This window comes from Charadrius vociferus, unplaced genomic scaffold, assembly GCF_000708025.1.
Source record: "Charadrius vociferus isolate BGI_N301 unplaced genomic scaffold, ASM70802v2 scaffold553, whole genome shotgun sequence".
NCBI classification, from domain to species: Eukaryota; Metazoa; Chordata; class Aves; order Charadriiformes; family Charadriidae; genus Charadrius; species Charadrius vociferus.
This window is the reverse complement of record NW_009647688.1, coordinates 1,324,791-1,343,129: the sequence shown is the minus strand read 5'-3', so window position 1 is coordinate 1,343,129 and position 18,339 is coordinate 1,324,791. Positions and strand designations below refer to the sequence as shown.

The window sequence follows — 18,339 nt, the reverse complement described above, 5'->3', positions numbered from 1 at the left end:
CTACCTACTGTTAGCAGGAATCCACACATAAAGCTGCACTAAGATTGGGAGTTATGGTATGGACTGAAATTCTCAGTTATACAGAAAAGGCATTTGGCTATCTGCTTTGGACTGAAAACACCTCTTTTTAGAGACGACTGGGCGGTTAGGAGCAAGACCTGCAAATATGAAGTAGTTAAAATAATTTCCTTTTTAACTGCCACTTCGCAGCCTTTTCCTCTGACTTTGAGAAAAGCTTTGAGCTTTCTCTGTCCACAGAACTCTAAAACAGGCCAAGTTGTGTTCTTTATTAGGGAAACAAGGCAATTCCTAGTATTCTTGCTATGATGTTTGCTCAGGGGAAGCAGAGAGAAGATGAAATCACTTTCTGAGAAGCAGCTGGCTTAGCACGGGCAGGGACAATGTCAGAATTTGATTTCTTTTGCTAAATTACGCAGCAGTGAGTCCCCTGGTCTGCTTCTCTCCCATCCCTCTGTGCTCCTGGCAATCTGCTGAGACACACGTGTGGCAGGTTTGGGCTTTTAAACCTGTGCCTTAAATGTGCAAATAGTTCCCTAGCTTGCAGAAAGTTTATTGGAATCAGGTCCTCAGTCTCCTCGGGAAAGCCACTGCAAGTATCTCCCTTCGGAAGCTTACTACAGAACACGGCTATGAACTAAAGAGGCTCGTTCCTCCCCCCACCCCACCCCCCCGAAAACGGAATGTTCTCCAAAAGATTGACATTTTTAGATTTAAAATTCTCATGTTTAGGCTGAAATTACAAGCTAATAACAACAATCATGTCATTAAGTCTGGATGAAAGGTTTTGATCATGGGGAAAGTACATTCCAACACAGTTCAAAATAAAATTCTCAAAGGTTTGAGCTCCTCCATCTCACATTCCACCTCTTCTCCCTCTCCCTGTGCTTCTGCAGAAACACAGGAAAGAAAGAGCTGAAAAAGGCAAGGGAGAAAAAATAATTTTCTCTCCAAAATGCAAGCAGTTACACAGTTCAGTTGTAAAAAGAAACTTATTTTCTGCACAAAATACAATTTGCTCTTTTCAACAGGCTCCAGCTGTGGTAGGCTGAGAGTAAAGGTGTAACACATGAAGGCAAACATGGCTTATATTTTAGGAATTTCCATGATTTTTATGGATTGCACTGATGAGAAATGCATTTGTGCACTCTGAACTGCCAGTAACATTTTTGTTGTGGGATATACTTTGAATAATTCCTTTGCAAAAAGCACGGCCATATAGTCATTAGAAATGCAAAGTCGTTCTGGAAGACCCAAGCTTCTAAATGAATGGTATTTCAATAAATAAAGGTGGTATAAATTCAACATACTGATTCTCCAATTCATCATCCTCTAAGCTAAAATATATCATTCCTCTCTAATTTCAATTCCCAGCCATGCCGTCCTCTTAATCTTAATTATAAATAGTCTGCCACTTATCAAATCATTCTCTGTGTACCGCACAATCCTCACCCTTAATTGCACAAATATTTTATTTTTGGAACAACACAGCTCAGCAACAAGCTTCATTTTTCTTTTCACGACTCAGTCTCTATTAAAGTAAAGCGTTTATAAAAGCTCTGGGCGCATGGAGAGAAAATTAGTTGCTCCTCCGTGGCTAACAGTTTTTAGCTAATCACAATGCAGCTCCACATCACTCCGAGCAGAGCAGTGATTAACACTGCGCCTGCAACAAAGCAACATTGTGCATAGCGATGACGTGCTCCAGTCAAAAACGTCTCCCCTCTCGTTATGATTGGTATTCCCCAGATGTTTGACTTTGAGCTCTCGCTTGGCAGGCGAGGCTTTGTGGCTGCAATTCAAGTCCCAGGCTTGAGCAGCTCCAGTGTTTATTCTCATAATTTACACTTTGTGATGGCTTATGGACAGTTATGCGCTTGGTTTCGGAGCCACCACTTCAAACCGAGGGCCTGATCCTGCCTTTACGGAGTTAGTGGTAAATGCTTCCCAATTCCAGCACTGGCAGGAGGCCCCAGATGACTAAACCACCTCTCAAAGCAAACAAGCCAATATAAAAGAACAATTTGGTTTAAAAACAATTAAAAAAATGCCTGAAATCTTACTTACTAGGAAGTCTTCTTCACAGTACACCTTGCCATTGACGTTGTAGAACGCTTTTCCTCGTAGTCTTCTCCCTGTTAAAATAGGGCACCGTCAGAATTTTGTGCTCCGTCCCCAAACCCGGCTGTTCAGGGCGCAGAGGGAGACGCAGGGTCTGTCCCCGCGGCCAGCTCCTGGGCCTGCTCCCCCCGGGGACACGGGCTGGGGGGGAGGCGCTCGGCTCCATCCTGCGCTAACAAATTCTTCATCAACTAAACACCACTTCTAAGTGCAGGGTATGGGACCCAGCTTATACCAGCTCCTGGAAAATTTGAAATCTAAACCCAAAAGTGATTATTCTGGGGGGGAAGGCTCATTTGTAAATTGAGACAATTTTCTTCGCAGGTGAAGTCACAGCAGGCGTCCACTCACTGCAATGAGCACCAGGACCAAGCAAGGGATACTGCGTATGGATGTTCCTGTCACCTTTAAAAATATTAATACGTTGCTCAATGCCACAGCAGCTACACCCACAGCTCCCTGCGATACTGAAGCGGTACAAGGCACATGTGACTGAAGGAAGGGCACAAAAATCACACTAAAACCAAGAGATTTCATTTTCAAGTTTGAACATTTGCCATTTCTTTAGTGCTTGCGGAACCCTATTGACAAAGCCTGTGATCATTGTTAACCAACGGCTCCCTTTACAGCTAAAAAACGCAGGACAGACTCCGGAGAGTCCTAATAAAAAGCATTAAAACCAGGAATTCAGGAACCGCTGAGCACAACCAGTTTTTAGGTACAGCAGATCAGATCTGCCTTACACCAGAGCGGCTCCACCGAACACACCACCATTTTATCAGTGTAAAACCAGAGAGGGAGAAGGGAAACCGCTCTCGCCCCGACTCACCTGATTTCCACTCTGTGCCAATGTCCCGCTGGCCAAAGCTCCCAACACTGGGGCACTCCCTCCAGCCGCCCGCAGCCTCGGCGAGCCGAGGGCACGCTGCCTGCTAGGGGCTGCGCGCCGGCCGCCGTCAGCAGAGACACGCGGTGAGGAAGAGGGCGAGAGGCTCTGCATTCACCGGTCGGCACACCAGCCCTCCCAGGTCCCGGACGGAGCTTTTACTCCACAAACCGTGGCCATCTCCTGCCCAGGCAGAGCAGTAGCTCCACCATAAACACCGCCGATCTCTGCGGAGGGTTTGACTGCGAGGGCCAGCGAGCTGAGCCAGCTGGCCAAGCACGGAGGGGCAGGAGCGCTCACCACGGTTTCCATAAACAATGTTGGGGAAAATATGATTAATTTTTCAGTGCTTGAAAGTGCCTTTTACACGTTGCCACTGTGATCCGATCCTGGGAAACAGTGTGTGGCACAAAGAAGTTGGGATCTGGGCTGATGCTTTTGGGAAATCACATGCTGCATGTGGTTGTCTGGCGGTTTTACTGTCGTGGCCGAGGGAAATGCTTCTTTTGTGTGCACATTCTTGGGCTGTCGATCTCACGGGCTGCTGTCTCCATACTGCTGGTAGGTGGAGTCAGCTCTTGTTTGTCTTTCTAGCTGCCTGGTAGCTCTGGTGGGGACCAGGAGCCCGGTGGGCTGGGCAATGCACTGAGAGTGTCCCATCACCTCTGAGACTCTCGGTGAAACTGGTCCAACCGACACACCACCGAAACAAGGCAGGGGGCCGGGACGGCAATCAGGGGGTCCCAGGGCCTCTCTCAGCTGATGCGGGAGCAGCCACCTCTAGATCTTCCCTCCTGCTTATCCAAACTGGTTTTAAACCTCTCTGGTGAAAGGTAAGGGAAAGGTAAATGGAAGAGAGGGAAGAGAAGGAAAGAAGCCAGAATGGCTTTTTAAAGGACACGTTGGCTCTGCCAGACCCAGCCTTAATAACACACGACTTGTCTTCAGATGGAGGAAATGCAAGTGGCTGCACCCAGAATGGGGACTTGCCTTGGATGTGCTGATGCAGCACTTCCACCTTGCTCACACACACCGCCGGTGCAGAGCCGGGGCGCTGGTTTCAGGTGGAGAAACGCTGGCCATCGCCCTCTCCACACACCCATCATGGTTAGAAGCAGCAGAGATAATTAGGGACAAATCCCAAACTCCGTTGCTGGAAGGATGCCTGCAGGAAAGGAATGCCCTAATTCGGGGAGGCGTCACCATCTCCTGAGGCACTGCAGAAGGTGCATGAGGACCTGCACATCCCGCTTTGCATCCCAGTGTGTGCAGCCTGGCACTGCTCAGCTTGACGGGAACGCCCCAAATTCTGCTCCTGTTGTTGCCTGAGCACAGCAGCACCGGCAGAAGCCAACGGGGCCAGAGCTCTCCCGCACTGGGAAGGAGAGGGACGCCTACGGCCCAAAGCAAACAAGGCAAACCCCATGTTTTGGACCCGCTCTCAAAGACACTTGAGTTATCAGATGCATTTGGCAGCTGATTGCCCTGCGACACGACACCCCCTCACCTCACCCCTGCGCAGCCTGCGAGCCCCCACTCACTGCACCCACCCGCTCTGCGGCACCCCGCACCCGCAGGCAGACGGACCCCCGGCGATACCGCCGATGTGGCAAAAATATCTCTTTTACACACCACTCTCAGAGCAATGCCCTTCAAAACTGAGAAAAAACACCATTTTCCCCATTTTACAGCTGAAAAAACCAAGCTGCCTGTTAGGGAAACAACTTGCCTAAACTCATAAAGCAAGCAAGCAGCTTGCTCACATGATAATTACTATTATTAGCAATAATTAATAAGATAGACAGGCCCTTTACCTTAGAGTAATTTCATTCAGGGATCATACAATAATTATCTCGTAAACAAGAAACAGCAAGTTATCACACAAATAGCTGTGGCTGCGCTACATTGGCTTCTACGTGCTGCGCTTTAGAAATAAAGGCAACAACATACGTTCCGTTTGCCCTCCAGAAGAGTCTGGTAAATGACGGCACTGAACACAGTCAACCACACCTCTGCGAGTGCCTGGGCATCACGCGAAAACTGCTGTCAAGTGGGAAGCGCTGGCGGTTGCAGGCAGGCGGACGTGAAGCCCGCGGAGATGATGTGGTGTTGGTGCCCTCAGCCCCACGGCAGCCGTGTACTGCCCCACGCTCCATCCACGGTCAAGGCGGTTTCACCTTGCGAGGTCCCGGAGTAACGCGAGGGCCCGCGCAGCACCAGCCTGCTCTGTGTAGCTCTATTATTGCCCATCAGGCAGAGATTACAAGTTAAAAAACCCTCACATTGCTTGAGCCGGCCGAGTCGAACGCCTGAGCAGCCGGAGGAGGCAACAGCATCCCGCCCACCGGTACCCAGAACCTGCTGCTTGGCTTTCCTTTGAATGGCTGAGTGTAGCCAAGCCCGGGTTACTATTTGCTTTCATAACATTGAAACAAAAAAGTCAAGAGTTTCTGACAAAACTTGACACAACTTGCCGATAGCTCATTATAATAATAATGAGCAGTTATAATGAGCAGCCGAGCACCGAGTTCAGGAGGACGGGGTTTCACAAACGCCGTGTTGCTGGATACCCACCTTGGCACGGCCGCCCGGCCAGACCAGTTTTCTGCGGCGGGGAGGAAGAGGCCAATTCCCACCGGACCAGGAGAGCAGCGCGGCGGCCCGGACCATGCTGGGGACCACGGGATGGGGCAGGAGCCACCCAGCCTGCAGCCCGCACACAGGCACGTCACGCTGGCTTTTACAGGGAAGCCCTTTTTGCCCCTTTAGAGCTTTGTTTTACTGTAGAAAACAAAGCTTATGCACTCACGGTGACAACAAGCGCTTGTTGCATGTAACTTTTTAGATTTCTGGACTGACACCTGCATGTTTGAGGTGTAGCAAGCGCCAGGATAAGGGGGTTCCACCACCTCAGGCGGGAGGCAGAGACCGCATAAATGCTCCAGCAAAGAGTGCAAAGTTTCACGCAGATAATCTAGCAGTTAATAAAATGCAAGCTAGAAATTACTCTGTCCCAAAGAACGGTTGCAACTGGTGTTTGCAACCAACGTGACAAACATCCAAAAGCAAGCAGGCTTTGGGAACTTTTCAAAAAGATACAAAATCAGAATCGGCTTGAGGTTTTTAACATCAGTTTTCACATTTAACCAGTTTCTGAGTCTCTGGTATGTAAACGTGCCTAGCAATTACTTCCTGCACTACTTTTATCCCTATGTGTGGCAAACCAAAAGCAACGGATGGGAGAGCTGTTGCTTTAGCAAAGGACTCTGCTCAAGGCCTCGGCTTGCAAGAGGGAAAATGGCCCACAGTTGACACAGGCTGTCCACAACTGTCCTCTCCAGACCCCACGACGCTTCGCTGGGGGGTGAAAACACACCAGCCAGGAAGCCAAGATGGGGTAAAACTTTTTCCAACGCTGCTTCAAAAGTTGCTCCAGGCCCTCATGGAACAAAACGTGGATCAGACAGGGTTTTACAGTCTCAAGAAGGTTCTCCGAAAGAGCGCTGAAAACGTCCTGCCCCCTCCTCGCTAGCCCAGAAAGCAGCTTCAAAGCCCCCCCGGCCACTGCTGGCAGCGGGGTATTTGCCCATCGGGAGGTGAGCTTATCAAGTGGCAGCCTTCAGTGGTAGATCTCCCGTCTCACCCGGGGATGATGCAACCACGTCGGGGGCTCACCCCCCCTCGCCTTTGTAAGACAAGAGATAGCGATGTCTCACTGTCACAGCATGGTTATTAGACCTAATTACTGTTTGCAGCCTGCTTTGAAGTTGAAAAGTGCCAAGCATTATTATAATATTTTAAGTACTTTGATGATTAAAAACATGCAACCGTTGGGTAATAATCATGATTTACTAGTAGTGTAGCGTAAGCAAGTTCATGTGAGAAGCCCTGCATTGTCTCAGCGCCTGACGCTACTTAAAACCAAACAGCTCCCCTCTGACATAATGGGAATGCTGCAGCCCCAGCCCCGCCGCCCAGATAACGCCTGGCGCGCACCCGACACCACCAGCGTGCTGAAAAAAACACACCAGCGTACCTCCTCGCCGTCACCACCTCTCTCGTGATGTATGTGCCTCTTCTCGTAACTTCATGCAGGAAAGTTTCAGCATTAGGGGGAACAAAGCGCGAGATGACTAATAATCTCCTTGCTATTTCTAACAGTTACGGCTGCATGGAACAAGAGGACTGTATTTTAGTCAGAAAATGTAATTACAACCTCCCCATATGGAGTGCAATAGAGTTCAGCTGTAAGTATCACTGCTAAAGGTAAGAAATTTGTTAAAGGAGGGCTAATTAAAAGCCTGAACAGCCCAAGCTATCGCCACAGAGTATTATCCAAGCACCCGCCGCTCCTGCTGGCCGGGGACGTGCCTGGGTAGGTCTGACCACACACCAGCACGGACCCGGGCTCTGCTGCCGCTTCCCCCATGGGTACACGGCCCCGCAGAGCCCCCCACCAGGAGCCGATGGGACGGCAGGGGCTTGCTTGATCCCCCCGCACCGCCACGCAGTGATGCCGCTGGGGAAGTGGCACCACCAGCTGCTGGCTCGTCTCACAGCACCAACACAAAATACACAGCATCCTGCTTTAACATATCCTTCTGGAGGAAAAAAGTGTGTCGTGTTGCTGCTTGCACTGGGAATTCTTTGCTTTACTTCTTATTTGACAAACTGTCAGCTCCAAGGCTGAACGGGACACTCGGTGAGAACCTCTGCACTCTGGAAGCGTTGGTCCATGGCTCGCGCAGCTTTCTAAACGTGGCAGCCCTGTGCATATCTGTTTTAGTTAGCAATGGTAAACATGGACCTAATTGCTTGTTAACACTTTCAGACGCCATCTCTGCAGTGACTGATGTGACACCAGCATCATTACCGGTCTCACGTTAGCATCTTAAGTGACAGTCTCTCAAAGCGTTCAGCCTAAAGCGACACGTAAACATACACACAGGATTAATACCCAACATTTACTCAAGAATGTCCCAGCTACCATAACAGGGAAGGTAAATTCCCATGAATTACCCCAAAGCCCTGTGCAGGTGAAACCAGGCACAAGGTGACTTGGGCTGAGCAAACGTACCCGGATGCCCACTGCCCACCTGCAGCCACAGTCTCCATCACCACTCAGTGGAGACTCTACCAGGCTAAACCTGGTCATTTTGCTTGGCAAAAGCCCCTGGCACAGGTCTGGGGCTGCTGTGATCCAGAGCCGGTCTGTGGTGGCCATCCATGGGCTGCCCACGCTCCCAAACGCAGAGAGCACCCAAAGGCACTTTCACAGCCCCTGTGGCACCCAGGGGCCGTGGCAGGGCCATCGCCCAGCCCCTCCAGGGGTGGTGGGTCCCCAGGTGATGTCCCGTATGCCCTGCGGACACCGTGTGACAGCATAGGGCACCACGATGGGAACCACCCTCGCTCCACAGCCTTAAACTCAACTCTGGCACGGGCACGGGATCTTTTCCTGGTGGCCCAGGGAGCAACCTGCTCTCTGAAGAGTGCCTGCGTGCTCCCCAAGTCCACGTGTTAGTGATCGAGAAACCGGGACCAGAACAACTCAAGAGCTGAAGGGTTGAACGGGACATCCAGGATCCAGTCTGCTCTGTGCAACCCCCCAGGTTGGGCAACTACTGTTTCTGAAAAGCGGAAGCTAAACTTTAAGTCGCCAGATGACTCCAGGAGCTGAAACATCAAGAGAAATACCAAGTTTTGCAAACACGGAATAAATCATTCAAAGTATTAAGTAATAACAACCCACCTCTGCTCCCTCCTCCGCCCAGTCATCTCAAGATAAAGCGGATGCAGAATTTCACTCAGGAGATGTTTTCCTTCACTTGGTAGAGGAGGTTTGCCTGCCCAGGAATTGAAGATGTGCCAAAAGAAAACAAAAGCTTCCAGTACTTTTTCTCTATTTGTTACCATTTTTCCTTTACTCACATGAGCGTTTGGGCCCGCAGCTCTCCATCCCTCCCTCTGGCTGATGGTGCCCACTGCACCAAGACCTCCTTTGCGGGGGGCTTCTCTCACTCCACCCACTCGAGAACGGGGAGCACCCAAGGCTGCTTTAGCCCCTGGAGAACTGTTAATTAAATTTTTCTCCTCCACCTCCTACAGGGGACTCGCACAAAGCCACCACGAGGGGTTCTGTGTCTGAGCCGCGGCCCCGTGGCGCCGCCGGGGTCTTGGGTGCAGGACGGGGCTGCGAGGGGACCCCACTCCTGGGCTCGAAGAACCTTCCATCCCCCCGCCAGCGCCCGGCCCCTCCTCACAATGCTCAACTGCTCAGGCTTTGTGTGAGGAGGGGTGAATTTCTAGGGCTTTCCAGGGTTTTTAAGATAGGAGGGAAAAAAAAAAAATCAATGCCAAATTCCTTTGAATAGAAGATACTGCATGTTGGCAGAAGCCACTTCTCACAGACTCCAGCCGTTTGAAATCTGAAACACTAAAAAGTGGCTACTGTGGATGTGCTGTATTCTTCTTTTCAAAGCAATCTGGCACACAATTTTGCTCCCCTGTTTCAGGACCCAATCCTGCATTCCTTTCACGCTCAGACTCCCATTGACTTTAAGGAATGCAGGATTGGATCCTAAATGTGTGCTTTACTCACACAATAGCTCCTCATGGTTACGATCTATTGAGAAAGGCACACTTTAAAAACCATTTGGAATTGCAGGCTCATCCACCAGGCCAGAATGCCTGTAAAGATCGTCCATTATTTCGGGAAAAATGCTGGGTGTGCGAATTACACACACAGACACACACACACACACACACTTTCCCCATTTCAAGCTGCAGGCACAGCTCAGCTCGAGATGCATCAAAGTATTTTGAGCATTGCCCTGATAGCTCGTAAAGAAACCATGTGCAATTTTAGGTTTTGGGGTAAAAAAAAAATCAAAACTCTGCGGGAAAAAAAAAGAGCCACCAAAGCAAACATATAAGCGGCAGAATCTTTAGGACAGTTTTTCAGAGAACTTTTGTAAAAGCCTCTAAAAGACCTGCACCAGCCAAGACAAAACAGAGCCTTGCACTGCTATTTTTGAGGATGCTGTATATTGAGTTACGAGGCTATTACGATGCAAATCTCAAATGTACAAGCTTTTTACTTGGCCATAAACACAAAACAGTATACATTGTCCTTTCAGAAGAAAAGGTTTGCTGCTAAAATAGCAGAAGCCCTACGTAAATAACCAACATTCTTTCTGCCTGAGGTCACTGACTTGGCCTATTCAATTCCGGGCTAGTCTGGGATTTGACAATCTAAGCAGGGGAGAGGCCCTTTCCTTTTTTTCAAAAGAATGCTGGGATTTTATTTGAAATTTAAACTCTTGCAAACAAAAGGTGGCATCGTATGCTAGAGGCCTATGAAGGTGGAGTACAGGATGTGTATTGTTTTCTCCCTTTACATAGATTCTTTCAGGAAAGAGTATTCAGAGTCTGTGAACAAATTCTAATCAAATATTATCATCAGGTAGGCAGACACACCAAGAGATGAACCAACACTTTCAAGAGAACAGGAGATTTACTTTTTAAAAATATTTTTTAAATTGTTCAAAACTGTAATTTAACTTATTGTTTTAACTAAATTATTTTTAAAAACTTAATTGAAAATTCCTCCAAAGCTTAAGTTCCTATACTAATTCATATTTGTACAGGAAAAAAGAGCTTTTCAGGGCAAATTAACTGTGGCTACAAGTCAGTATTCACTCCCACTCTCTATCTCAAGTCGAACCCTCCTGGAGCGGCAGATGGCAGTTAACCGTTTTTCCTCCTGCTTACCGTCACCCAGCTCTCACTTGGACTCTCACAAAAGTACGCTCTTGTACAATACAATTATCACTTCCATTTCTGGGCTGTTCTCCAGGCTCCGCTCCGCACCACCTCTCCAGCGCGGAGCCTCACGCCAGCTCCTGCCCCACGGACGTGCCCGTACCACGCACCTCCTCCCACCGCACACGCCGGGCTCAGCCGGATTTGCAGCTGGGCTAAAGCCTGACAGCATCACCGAATTCATCACCGTTTATACGAGACGTAGACCTGCCCCAAGGTACTATCTTCGCCAGAAAAAAAGTCTGTCTTTGCTATGCACTCGCTAACGTGCGGTAAAATCCAGATGAAAACAAGGCAGTTTATCATTTTGACATGTTTGTAGCCCAGGGTAAACTCTAGACTCTCCTCTGCAGTTTACTTTAACCTGCCACGATGTCAAAATGAAAAACTTCATTATCTTCCCTAGGATTTTGCCTTGTGTCAGCTATCGATCGCACTGAAGAAAACACCTTTCTACCCAGAAAACACACCTTCGCTGCCAAAAGCCCTCGCTTTTCTGCACTGAGGCAGGTAACGTGTCGTGCTCTGACCACTCTGCATCATCCGCCACCGCCGAAGCCAGCAAGCCCCAGGCGGGGTGGAGAGGACGTGGAGGGTGCACTTCTGCCCCAGCCTCGCTGCATGAGGTCTCCAGCAGGATTATGTAGATAGATAGATAGCGAATATCTTTTGTTACCTTGCTGGAAAACCCCACCTTTCTTGGCAGGGTATCCATAATCTCCGTGCCATGTTTACTCTAGTGTGGAATTCTCTCTTCCTTTCTCTCTCCTCCTCCTCTTCGGTCAGGTTATTTAACCAAAAGGTTACTTAATGCTGCAGGGACAAGAAGATCTCTGACCTCTGGTACTCGGGCAAAGCGTTCCTGTGCAGACTGTATTATAAACTTAGCAGATACTTTCAAGCTTACATATAATTTGCAAAAGTTAAAATTGGCAGATGTTTCCTTTCTCTCCCACTTATGTATTTATCCTATCCCATACCACCCATCAATTTCAGGGTTAAGGCATAAATTATTTCCATGGAGCTCCAACAGAAGAACTTATGTTGAAAAGGACTTAGTGAAAACATAAGCCAGGCATGTATTTAAAACCAGAAATACAACAGCCTGCATTGATCCAATAGCTATTCTGGGCCTATACATTAACATATATCTTAAAATATATTTCTTAATAAGCTAGCAAGTAGACACACTAATAGGGAAACCTAAAATAAAGCTCCAAATGTACTTCAATTAAGACTATTTTTTCAGGGCTAGCTGGGTTTACAAATGCAAAAAAGAAGTGAGGAACAAGAGCAAAGCAACACAGAGCACTGGGTAAAAACCACCAGCAGCCTCCCCACCACCCAGCAAGCCGGGAGGGAAGGGGGTACAGCTCTTCCCCTACGGTACCTTCCACTCTGGGAAGCTTTCATGGGTCCATCACAGACCCAGCTTGCTATCAGCAAAGAATTCCACTTTTCCAGCTGCTGCCGGTAAGCCAGGACTTACAAGAGTACTTGTCTTACCACGCCATCCCAGTGTCCCAGTGCCAGCCCATCCCACGGCAAATCAAATCCACCACCCCACGGCAGCCTGTTCCAGCCCAAGCCCTCCTGACTCTGCAGGACACAACCCTCCCCAGCAGCCTCGCTGGCCACTACCCACGCGACATGATGGGTGGTTTTCACTCAAGCTCCAGTTAAGAACCACCACCATGGCAGCAACAAGGATCCCTCTAGCGCAGTATCCTGTCTCCAGCTCTGGCCAAGAGTGGAAGCTCAATGGGAAAGAGCATGAGAACCAGGGCTTGCACAGGCTGATGCGTTCCCAAGAATAACCTCTCAGCTTCCAGCAGCCGGCACTTAAGGCCTTCCTGCACCGCAGGTTGCATCATAACTATTATGTTTAATAGCCTCGCTGGACCAATCCTTCTTTAATTTGTCCAATTCCTCTATGAGATCATTTATACTTTTGGCCTCCACGCTGTCCCTATGGCAGTGAGTTCCACAATTTCATTATGTACTGTATGAAGCGTTCCCTTTTGTTTGTTTTAAACCTCTGCTGATCTCAAGCTTCTGTTGCATCCTAAAGAACGAAGCAGCCTCTCCAGTCATCACCACCAGACCAGAGAAGAGCTTTGTACGTCAAAGCCTGAAACTTCTTTCTTCAGCTGCACCTGGAAATGAACAGGACGCCGATCACAGGCACAACTGGTATTTCTATCTAGCAGCTTTTTGAGACTCTGCTCAGGTCTTCTTTGTACCGCACAGAAGTGGACACATGTAAGTGGAACCGATAGTCCCCGACTCAAAAAGTTCACCACCTGTGTATGAGCTCCCTGCAGGAGACACGACCAAGCCACCAAGTTCTGCACTGCCTGAAGTTAATGAGCAGCCCTCACGAGGAGTGAACTGCTGTAATACGCACGCGAGATAAGTTCTGTGGGAATACAACCTCAAGAAGAAGCCACTGTATTCCAGTAAGACTAAAGGAGGAAGAGAAAAAAAGAGGGGTAAAAAAAAAAGGAAGGAAAAAAAAAAGTTTGGTCCCTATTGCCATCTGGACAGTCAGAGCAGGGCAAGAACCCACCAGGGACTCCACCTGACAAACTTAACTGGCAAAAGTTAGGTAAACTTGCTGAACTGAGGGCACTGCAGGCCCGTCACCATTGCTACCAGGTTCTTTCTTGCAAGCCATTATTCTCTTCTTTGTTCAAGTTCAGCCTCAACTAGGAATCACAACTTGGCCTGGCTCTGAAGCAGATGATCCAAAATCTGATCAAGAGCTGGAACGACAAGTCAGATTTCTGCGTGTCATCTCTGCACGGAGTGCACTGCAGCATCACCTTCTCTCCTCATACTTCATACATAAAAACATGCTGAACAAATGGAGTGGACACAGCCCAATCCTGTGGAAACATGCAAGAGAGCCTCAAGGGAGATGAGCAATTTCCCTAAACTATCTTCTGTGTTGTCTCAGAAAAACAAGAATGGATTTGCACAGGAACAGTTTACTTTCTTCCTCCCAGTAGCATCGTATGCGTCAGCACCTCGGCAAGAGCAGCATCAAAGGGCGCTGCTGCTGATCCTACACACACCAGCGATGCCCGGTTTGAGTCACATCCAGAAAGTGCTCAGCAGCCAACACCACTGGCACCCACGCGTTTGTGAAATCAAGCTCACGGTGCTCAGTTCTCATACCCTTGAGATAAATCTTCACAATGAAGTGAGATTGTTGAGATCCACAATGTATAGTGATGGTATCTTTAGCAACAGCTGAAAGTTTTTTACTCCTGTGATAATGGAAGAATGTATTGGGGAACGGTCCTTGGGACCAGAAGTGCTAAGAAAGCTCAGAAAGGTTAGTATGCACTGGAAAAAAATCTGAATATTCTCAAGATGGCAAAGTATTAAAACATTCTGCCAGTTTTGAAGCACCTTCTTGGGTTTAGATTACTTAGCAATAAGTTTGAAAGAACTGCACAGAGAGACAACTCTTCTCTCACTCACACTGGTGAACAATTATGCTGATCTTAATAACATTACTTCAGATTTATTCTGTGTAACATTGAACAAAACCTTGCAAGGACCTTAGATATGTGTTTTAAACAATATTCCAGTATACTTTGCTGTAAAAAAAATAAAACCGAAAATTATACTGAATTACTGACATGAACTGGGGCTTGCTCAGCCAAGTCGAAATACAATCAGAAAGCAGCCCTCCACGATGGCCTGTCCTTGATGTTTTGTGGTGGACTGCCTACAGCTTTGGGCACCAGGTCATACTTGAACTCAAACCACAAGCAGCTTCCAAGACAGAGAGCTGAATAGGTAGGGCTCCTGACAGTACACTCACTTCTTCTGGCACTCAGGTACAATAAGGATATTGTTCCTTTAATGCTTAGCTTTCCTTTTAAGAAGCATGTGAGATTTCAGCCAATTCTCCCCAACGATTAGTTCAGGATGAATGTACTTAACTCAGGATTCAGCTGGAAAGAGCCCAAGTAGATGCAATCAATTTTCCACTAAATCCACTTCCTTCCTCTCTTCCCTACCCAGCATGAGACATCAGCTCGCCACTACAGCCAGTGGTGACTAAGACAATGAAAACCTCTGCCTTCAGCCATGCTTGTATTGAACTTGGTTACTCCTTCCTTTGATTTTCCCTGGTTTTCTGTTTTCGCATTCCCTGTTCGCCAGCCCAACATTGGGCTAGGTGGAAAAGCAGCTATACAGCAAATATGAAAAAGCAGCTATACAGCAAACCACAAACACCCAATGCATTGGCGGCTCTAAATCCCAACGTTAATCACTCAAAACTGCATGGAACCAGCAGCAGAACTTCCCTGATGAAGGACAACTTTCCCCCTTGCACGTATGTAACTGGAACCTCCCTGAGATTTCAGTGTGCAGGTACAGCATGTCTGCATCTGCCAGCGTCCATGCTGTGCCATCTCTGCACGTAACACCAAAATATCTTCACCATCACCATCTAGACACCATAGTACTTCTGAGGTATTAGCCACTGGCCATTTTAATTGAACCAATCTCACACAGCACACCTGAAAAAGAACAGTTCTAACAACAGGGATGACTTGCTACTAGAATTTAACCAGGGTAATAAAAAATAACATCTGTTCAAAAACAAGGCTTAGAAAACATGATCTCTGGCTCTCACCTATATGCCCTCTTACGAGTTGAAGCAGATGATTTCTACCCTTATTTCCCCAAACGTATACATTCTCCTTTGTTAAATAACTCGCAGAAACGGCAAAACAAGTCGTGGTGGCTGTGTATTCTTTTGGCTGTGCTCCTCTAGAACAGCGGTCTCCAAACTGTTCTGACCGTGCTCCCCTATCACTAAAAACTGTTGGGAGCATGCACCACCAATACACGTATGTTTATTTACTTATAAATTATATACATCTACTACTGAAGCATTTTCTTCCCACACCCTAATGGATCATCTTAAGCACTCTCTGGGGTGCAGGCACCCCCCTTCGGAGAGTGCTGCTCTAGAGACCACGGGACTGTTCATACCCGTTCAGCACATTGTTTCCATAGGTCTGAATTTGTGCTGCTGTGGTTCCTAAGGTCAGTAATCCACTGACTCACTCAAATAAGTTATCTGCATTATTTCCAGGAAAAATTTTGCAGGGAAGGCAGCTGGAAGAATGACAGTGCAGAGTACCCGGGCAGCTAGCGGAGTTAAGTGACGCAAGTTCCATGACTATATCCAATTTAATGTCAGGACATACCACACTTGTGTTTTAAAACACGCTGATAGGCAACAATTGAGACACAGCAGTCAGTAATCAAAAATGGTTGCTAAATCAATTCCTGCTTCTAAATCTGCATTAAATCAGATGCCCTTCACTCCACAGAGGTACGATTAAAAGAGCTTGTAGGCGTTAGGGGACGTATTCTGCACGCGCACGGGCACTGGGAGTCCCCTACACCAGCAGCCACTGCTGATCCTACTTCTTACAGGAGATACTTCAAAAGTTTCTCTCCTCCAACTTCTTTGCCTATTTCTTGCCTAGCTCATCATTCACTTTTATTGCTACTACTCCAAACACAGAGCAAGTTCACAGGAGCGTGGCAAACACAGAGTCGAGGTTTGATGGTTCTAGGCAAGAAAAATCAGCCGGGGGTCTGGGGGAGAGGAGGAGGAGGCACAGCGAGCGGGGAGCAGTGCTGGAAGCAGAGGGAGGAGGGACCCCCGTCCCACGCCAAGGCTGCGGGAGCGGGCAGGGACGGCAGCGCTGGGCACTGACCAGCCCAGTCACAGAAGGAGAAGCAGCAACAGCAGACACGGAGGCGAGGACGAGGTCAGATGGGGCCCCGAACAGGAGAGGGAAGGCGCACAAGGGGGTTTTGCATCTGCAAAGGGAGGTTGCGGAGACAGAAAGGCGCAGGACAGTGCGCAAAAAGTGAGGGAAGCCCTCGCCAAGTACCCAACACCTCCGTGCCACCCACACCCCGCGGGCTGCACAGGCGGAGGGAAGGGACGGTGTGTCTGGGACCGGAAACGCGGTTTTGCCAGCCCACCCCAAGTACTCACAGGGGACTTCGGGCATGACTTTGCCCCAGTAACCTCACAAACAACCAGCTTGAAGGCCATCTCAGAGGCCACGGCTGTCCACAGCCCCCCGCATCAAAGCACTCCTCCCAAATCACATGAGGTGACAGCAGCACTTGCAAAACCGCCCGGCAGAAGATGCTTTGAGAGCGTAAGCAATGCTGCCTGCCTCCAGCGGGCTTCCACAGCGCTCCCACCACGGCATGCACAAACTAATACTTCAACCCAAATCTACTGAGCTACAGCATCACCAGTCACTGGGCTCTGTAGGACATGGCACAGAGAGGGTGGAATGCCCTTTGCCACCTCAGCTTGCAAGGTGGCTTCATCGCCCAGGAGCAGCAATGCTGTGGGTGACACCCTGAGGCATCCGAGCCCCCACTACCCCAAAATGATGGTAGGAGATTACTCTGGTCCAGGCCCACAGGACACAGACCCATTCCTCCAGTAGTAAACATCCATGAGAAGAGGAGTGAGAGTATCAAGTGTCCAGCAAACGCTCAATGCCATTCCCCAAGAAACTCCTCCTCACTCCAGCCATGCCCTGAACCTGCTGGGGCAGGCAAGGAACGCAGGACCAGACCCAAAGTTATTAAACTTCTCCACCACTTTAAGAAAATAACTCTCATTAATTTATTTGAATGTTGAGCCGGGAGAGCTAGTGAGCTCTCATGAGCGGGTGGATCATCAAGAGAAGGCAACTGTTTAAGGGACAGCACAGAGCATCTCCATATCAGGTCCCAGCCCCATCCGGACTGGTCTCATCCTCTGCAGCCCAGCACCGACCCCACAGCCCACCCCATCATCTCTGCCGGCTGCCTGCGCTCCATCAGGTACCCGTCCCATCAGCTGCCAAATGGAGTCAGTCATCCTACAAATGGAGGAGTACTGAACAGGGGCTGGACGTTGGCCACGGTGGGGGTTTGCTTCAGTTCTCTTTTTAGAAAGTATTTACTGTACCCAATTCAAGACTGTGGGATTGAGTTTGCAAGCATGAAGACTTCCTATTTTCATTTGTGTCTGTTCAATACAGGGCACCCACATACAGGTTTCATGTGGTAAAATACTAGGGGTTTGTCAGTAAAACCCATAAATAATTCCTTACTATTTCTGGCATAGAGTTCCCAATCAAGGCTACATTGCAAAATTACCCACTTTTTATACAAGTAGAGGGAATAGGCTCACCTAGGGCAAACCACACCATTAATGTCAGCGTGACGGGAGCCGGCTCCTGCTGCCCGGCTAAGAGCTCATGCCGCTCTCCACAAAGTCAAATATACTTTGTCACTGACTGAAAATGGATTTGGCCACGAGTGATGATAAATCTAAAAAGTCCCAGTAGAAGTTCTGGTCAAAGGCAGGATTTTTCAGGAAATGAGATATTTATTGGAAGGGGGGGGGGGGGGGGAAATTTTTTCTCTTTATTAAA

The 18,339-nt window shown here is 48.5% G+C and overlaps 1 protein-coding gene across 1 annotated transcript in view; it reads right to left on the bottom strand.

Annotated features, from left to right (window-relative positions):
• WTIP (Wilms tumor 1 interacting protein) overlaps positions 1-18,339 on the bottom strand; it is an 81,116-nt gene that overhangs the window by 20,189 nt on the left and 42,588 nt on the right. The window contains exon 4 of the mRNA XM_009881404.1: positions 2,086-2,153. Within this exon, the coding sequence (XP_009879706.1) occupies positions 2,086-2,153 (68 nt within the window). The remainder of the gene's footprint in view (positions 1-2,085; positions 2,154-18,339) is intronic.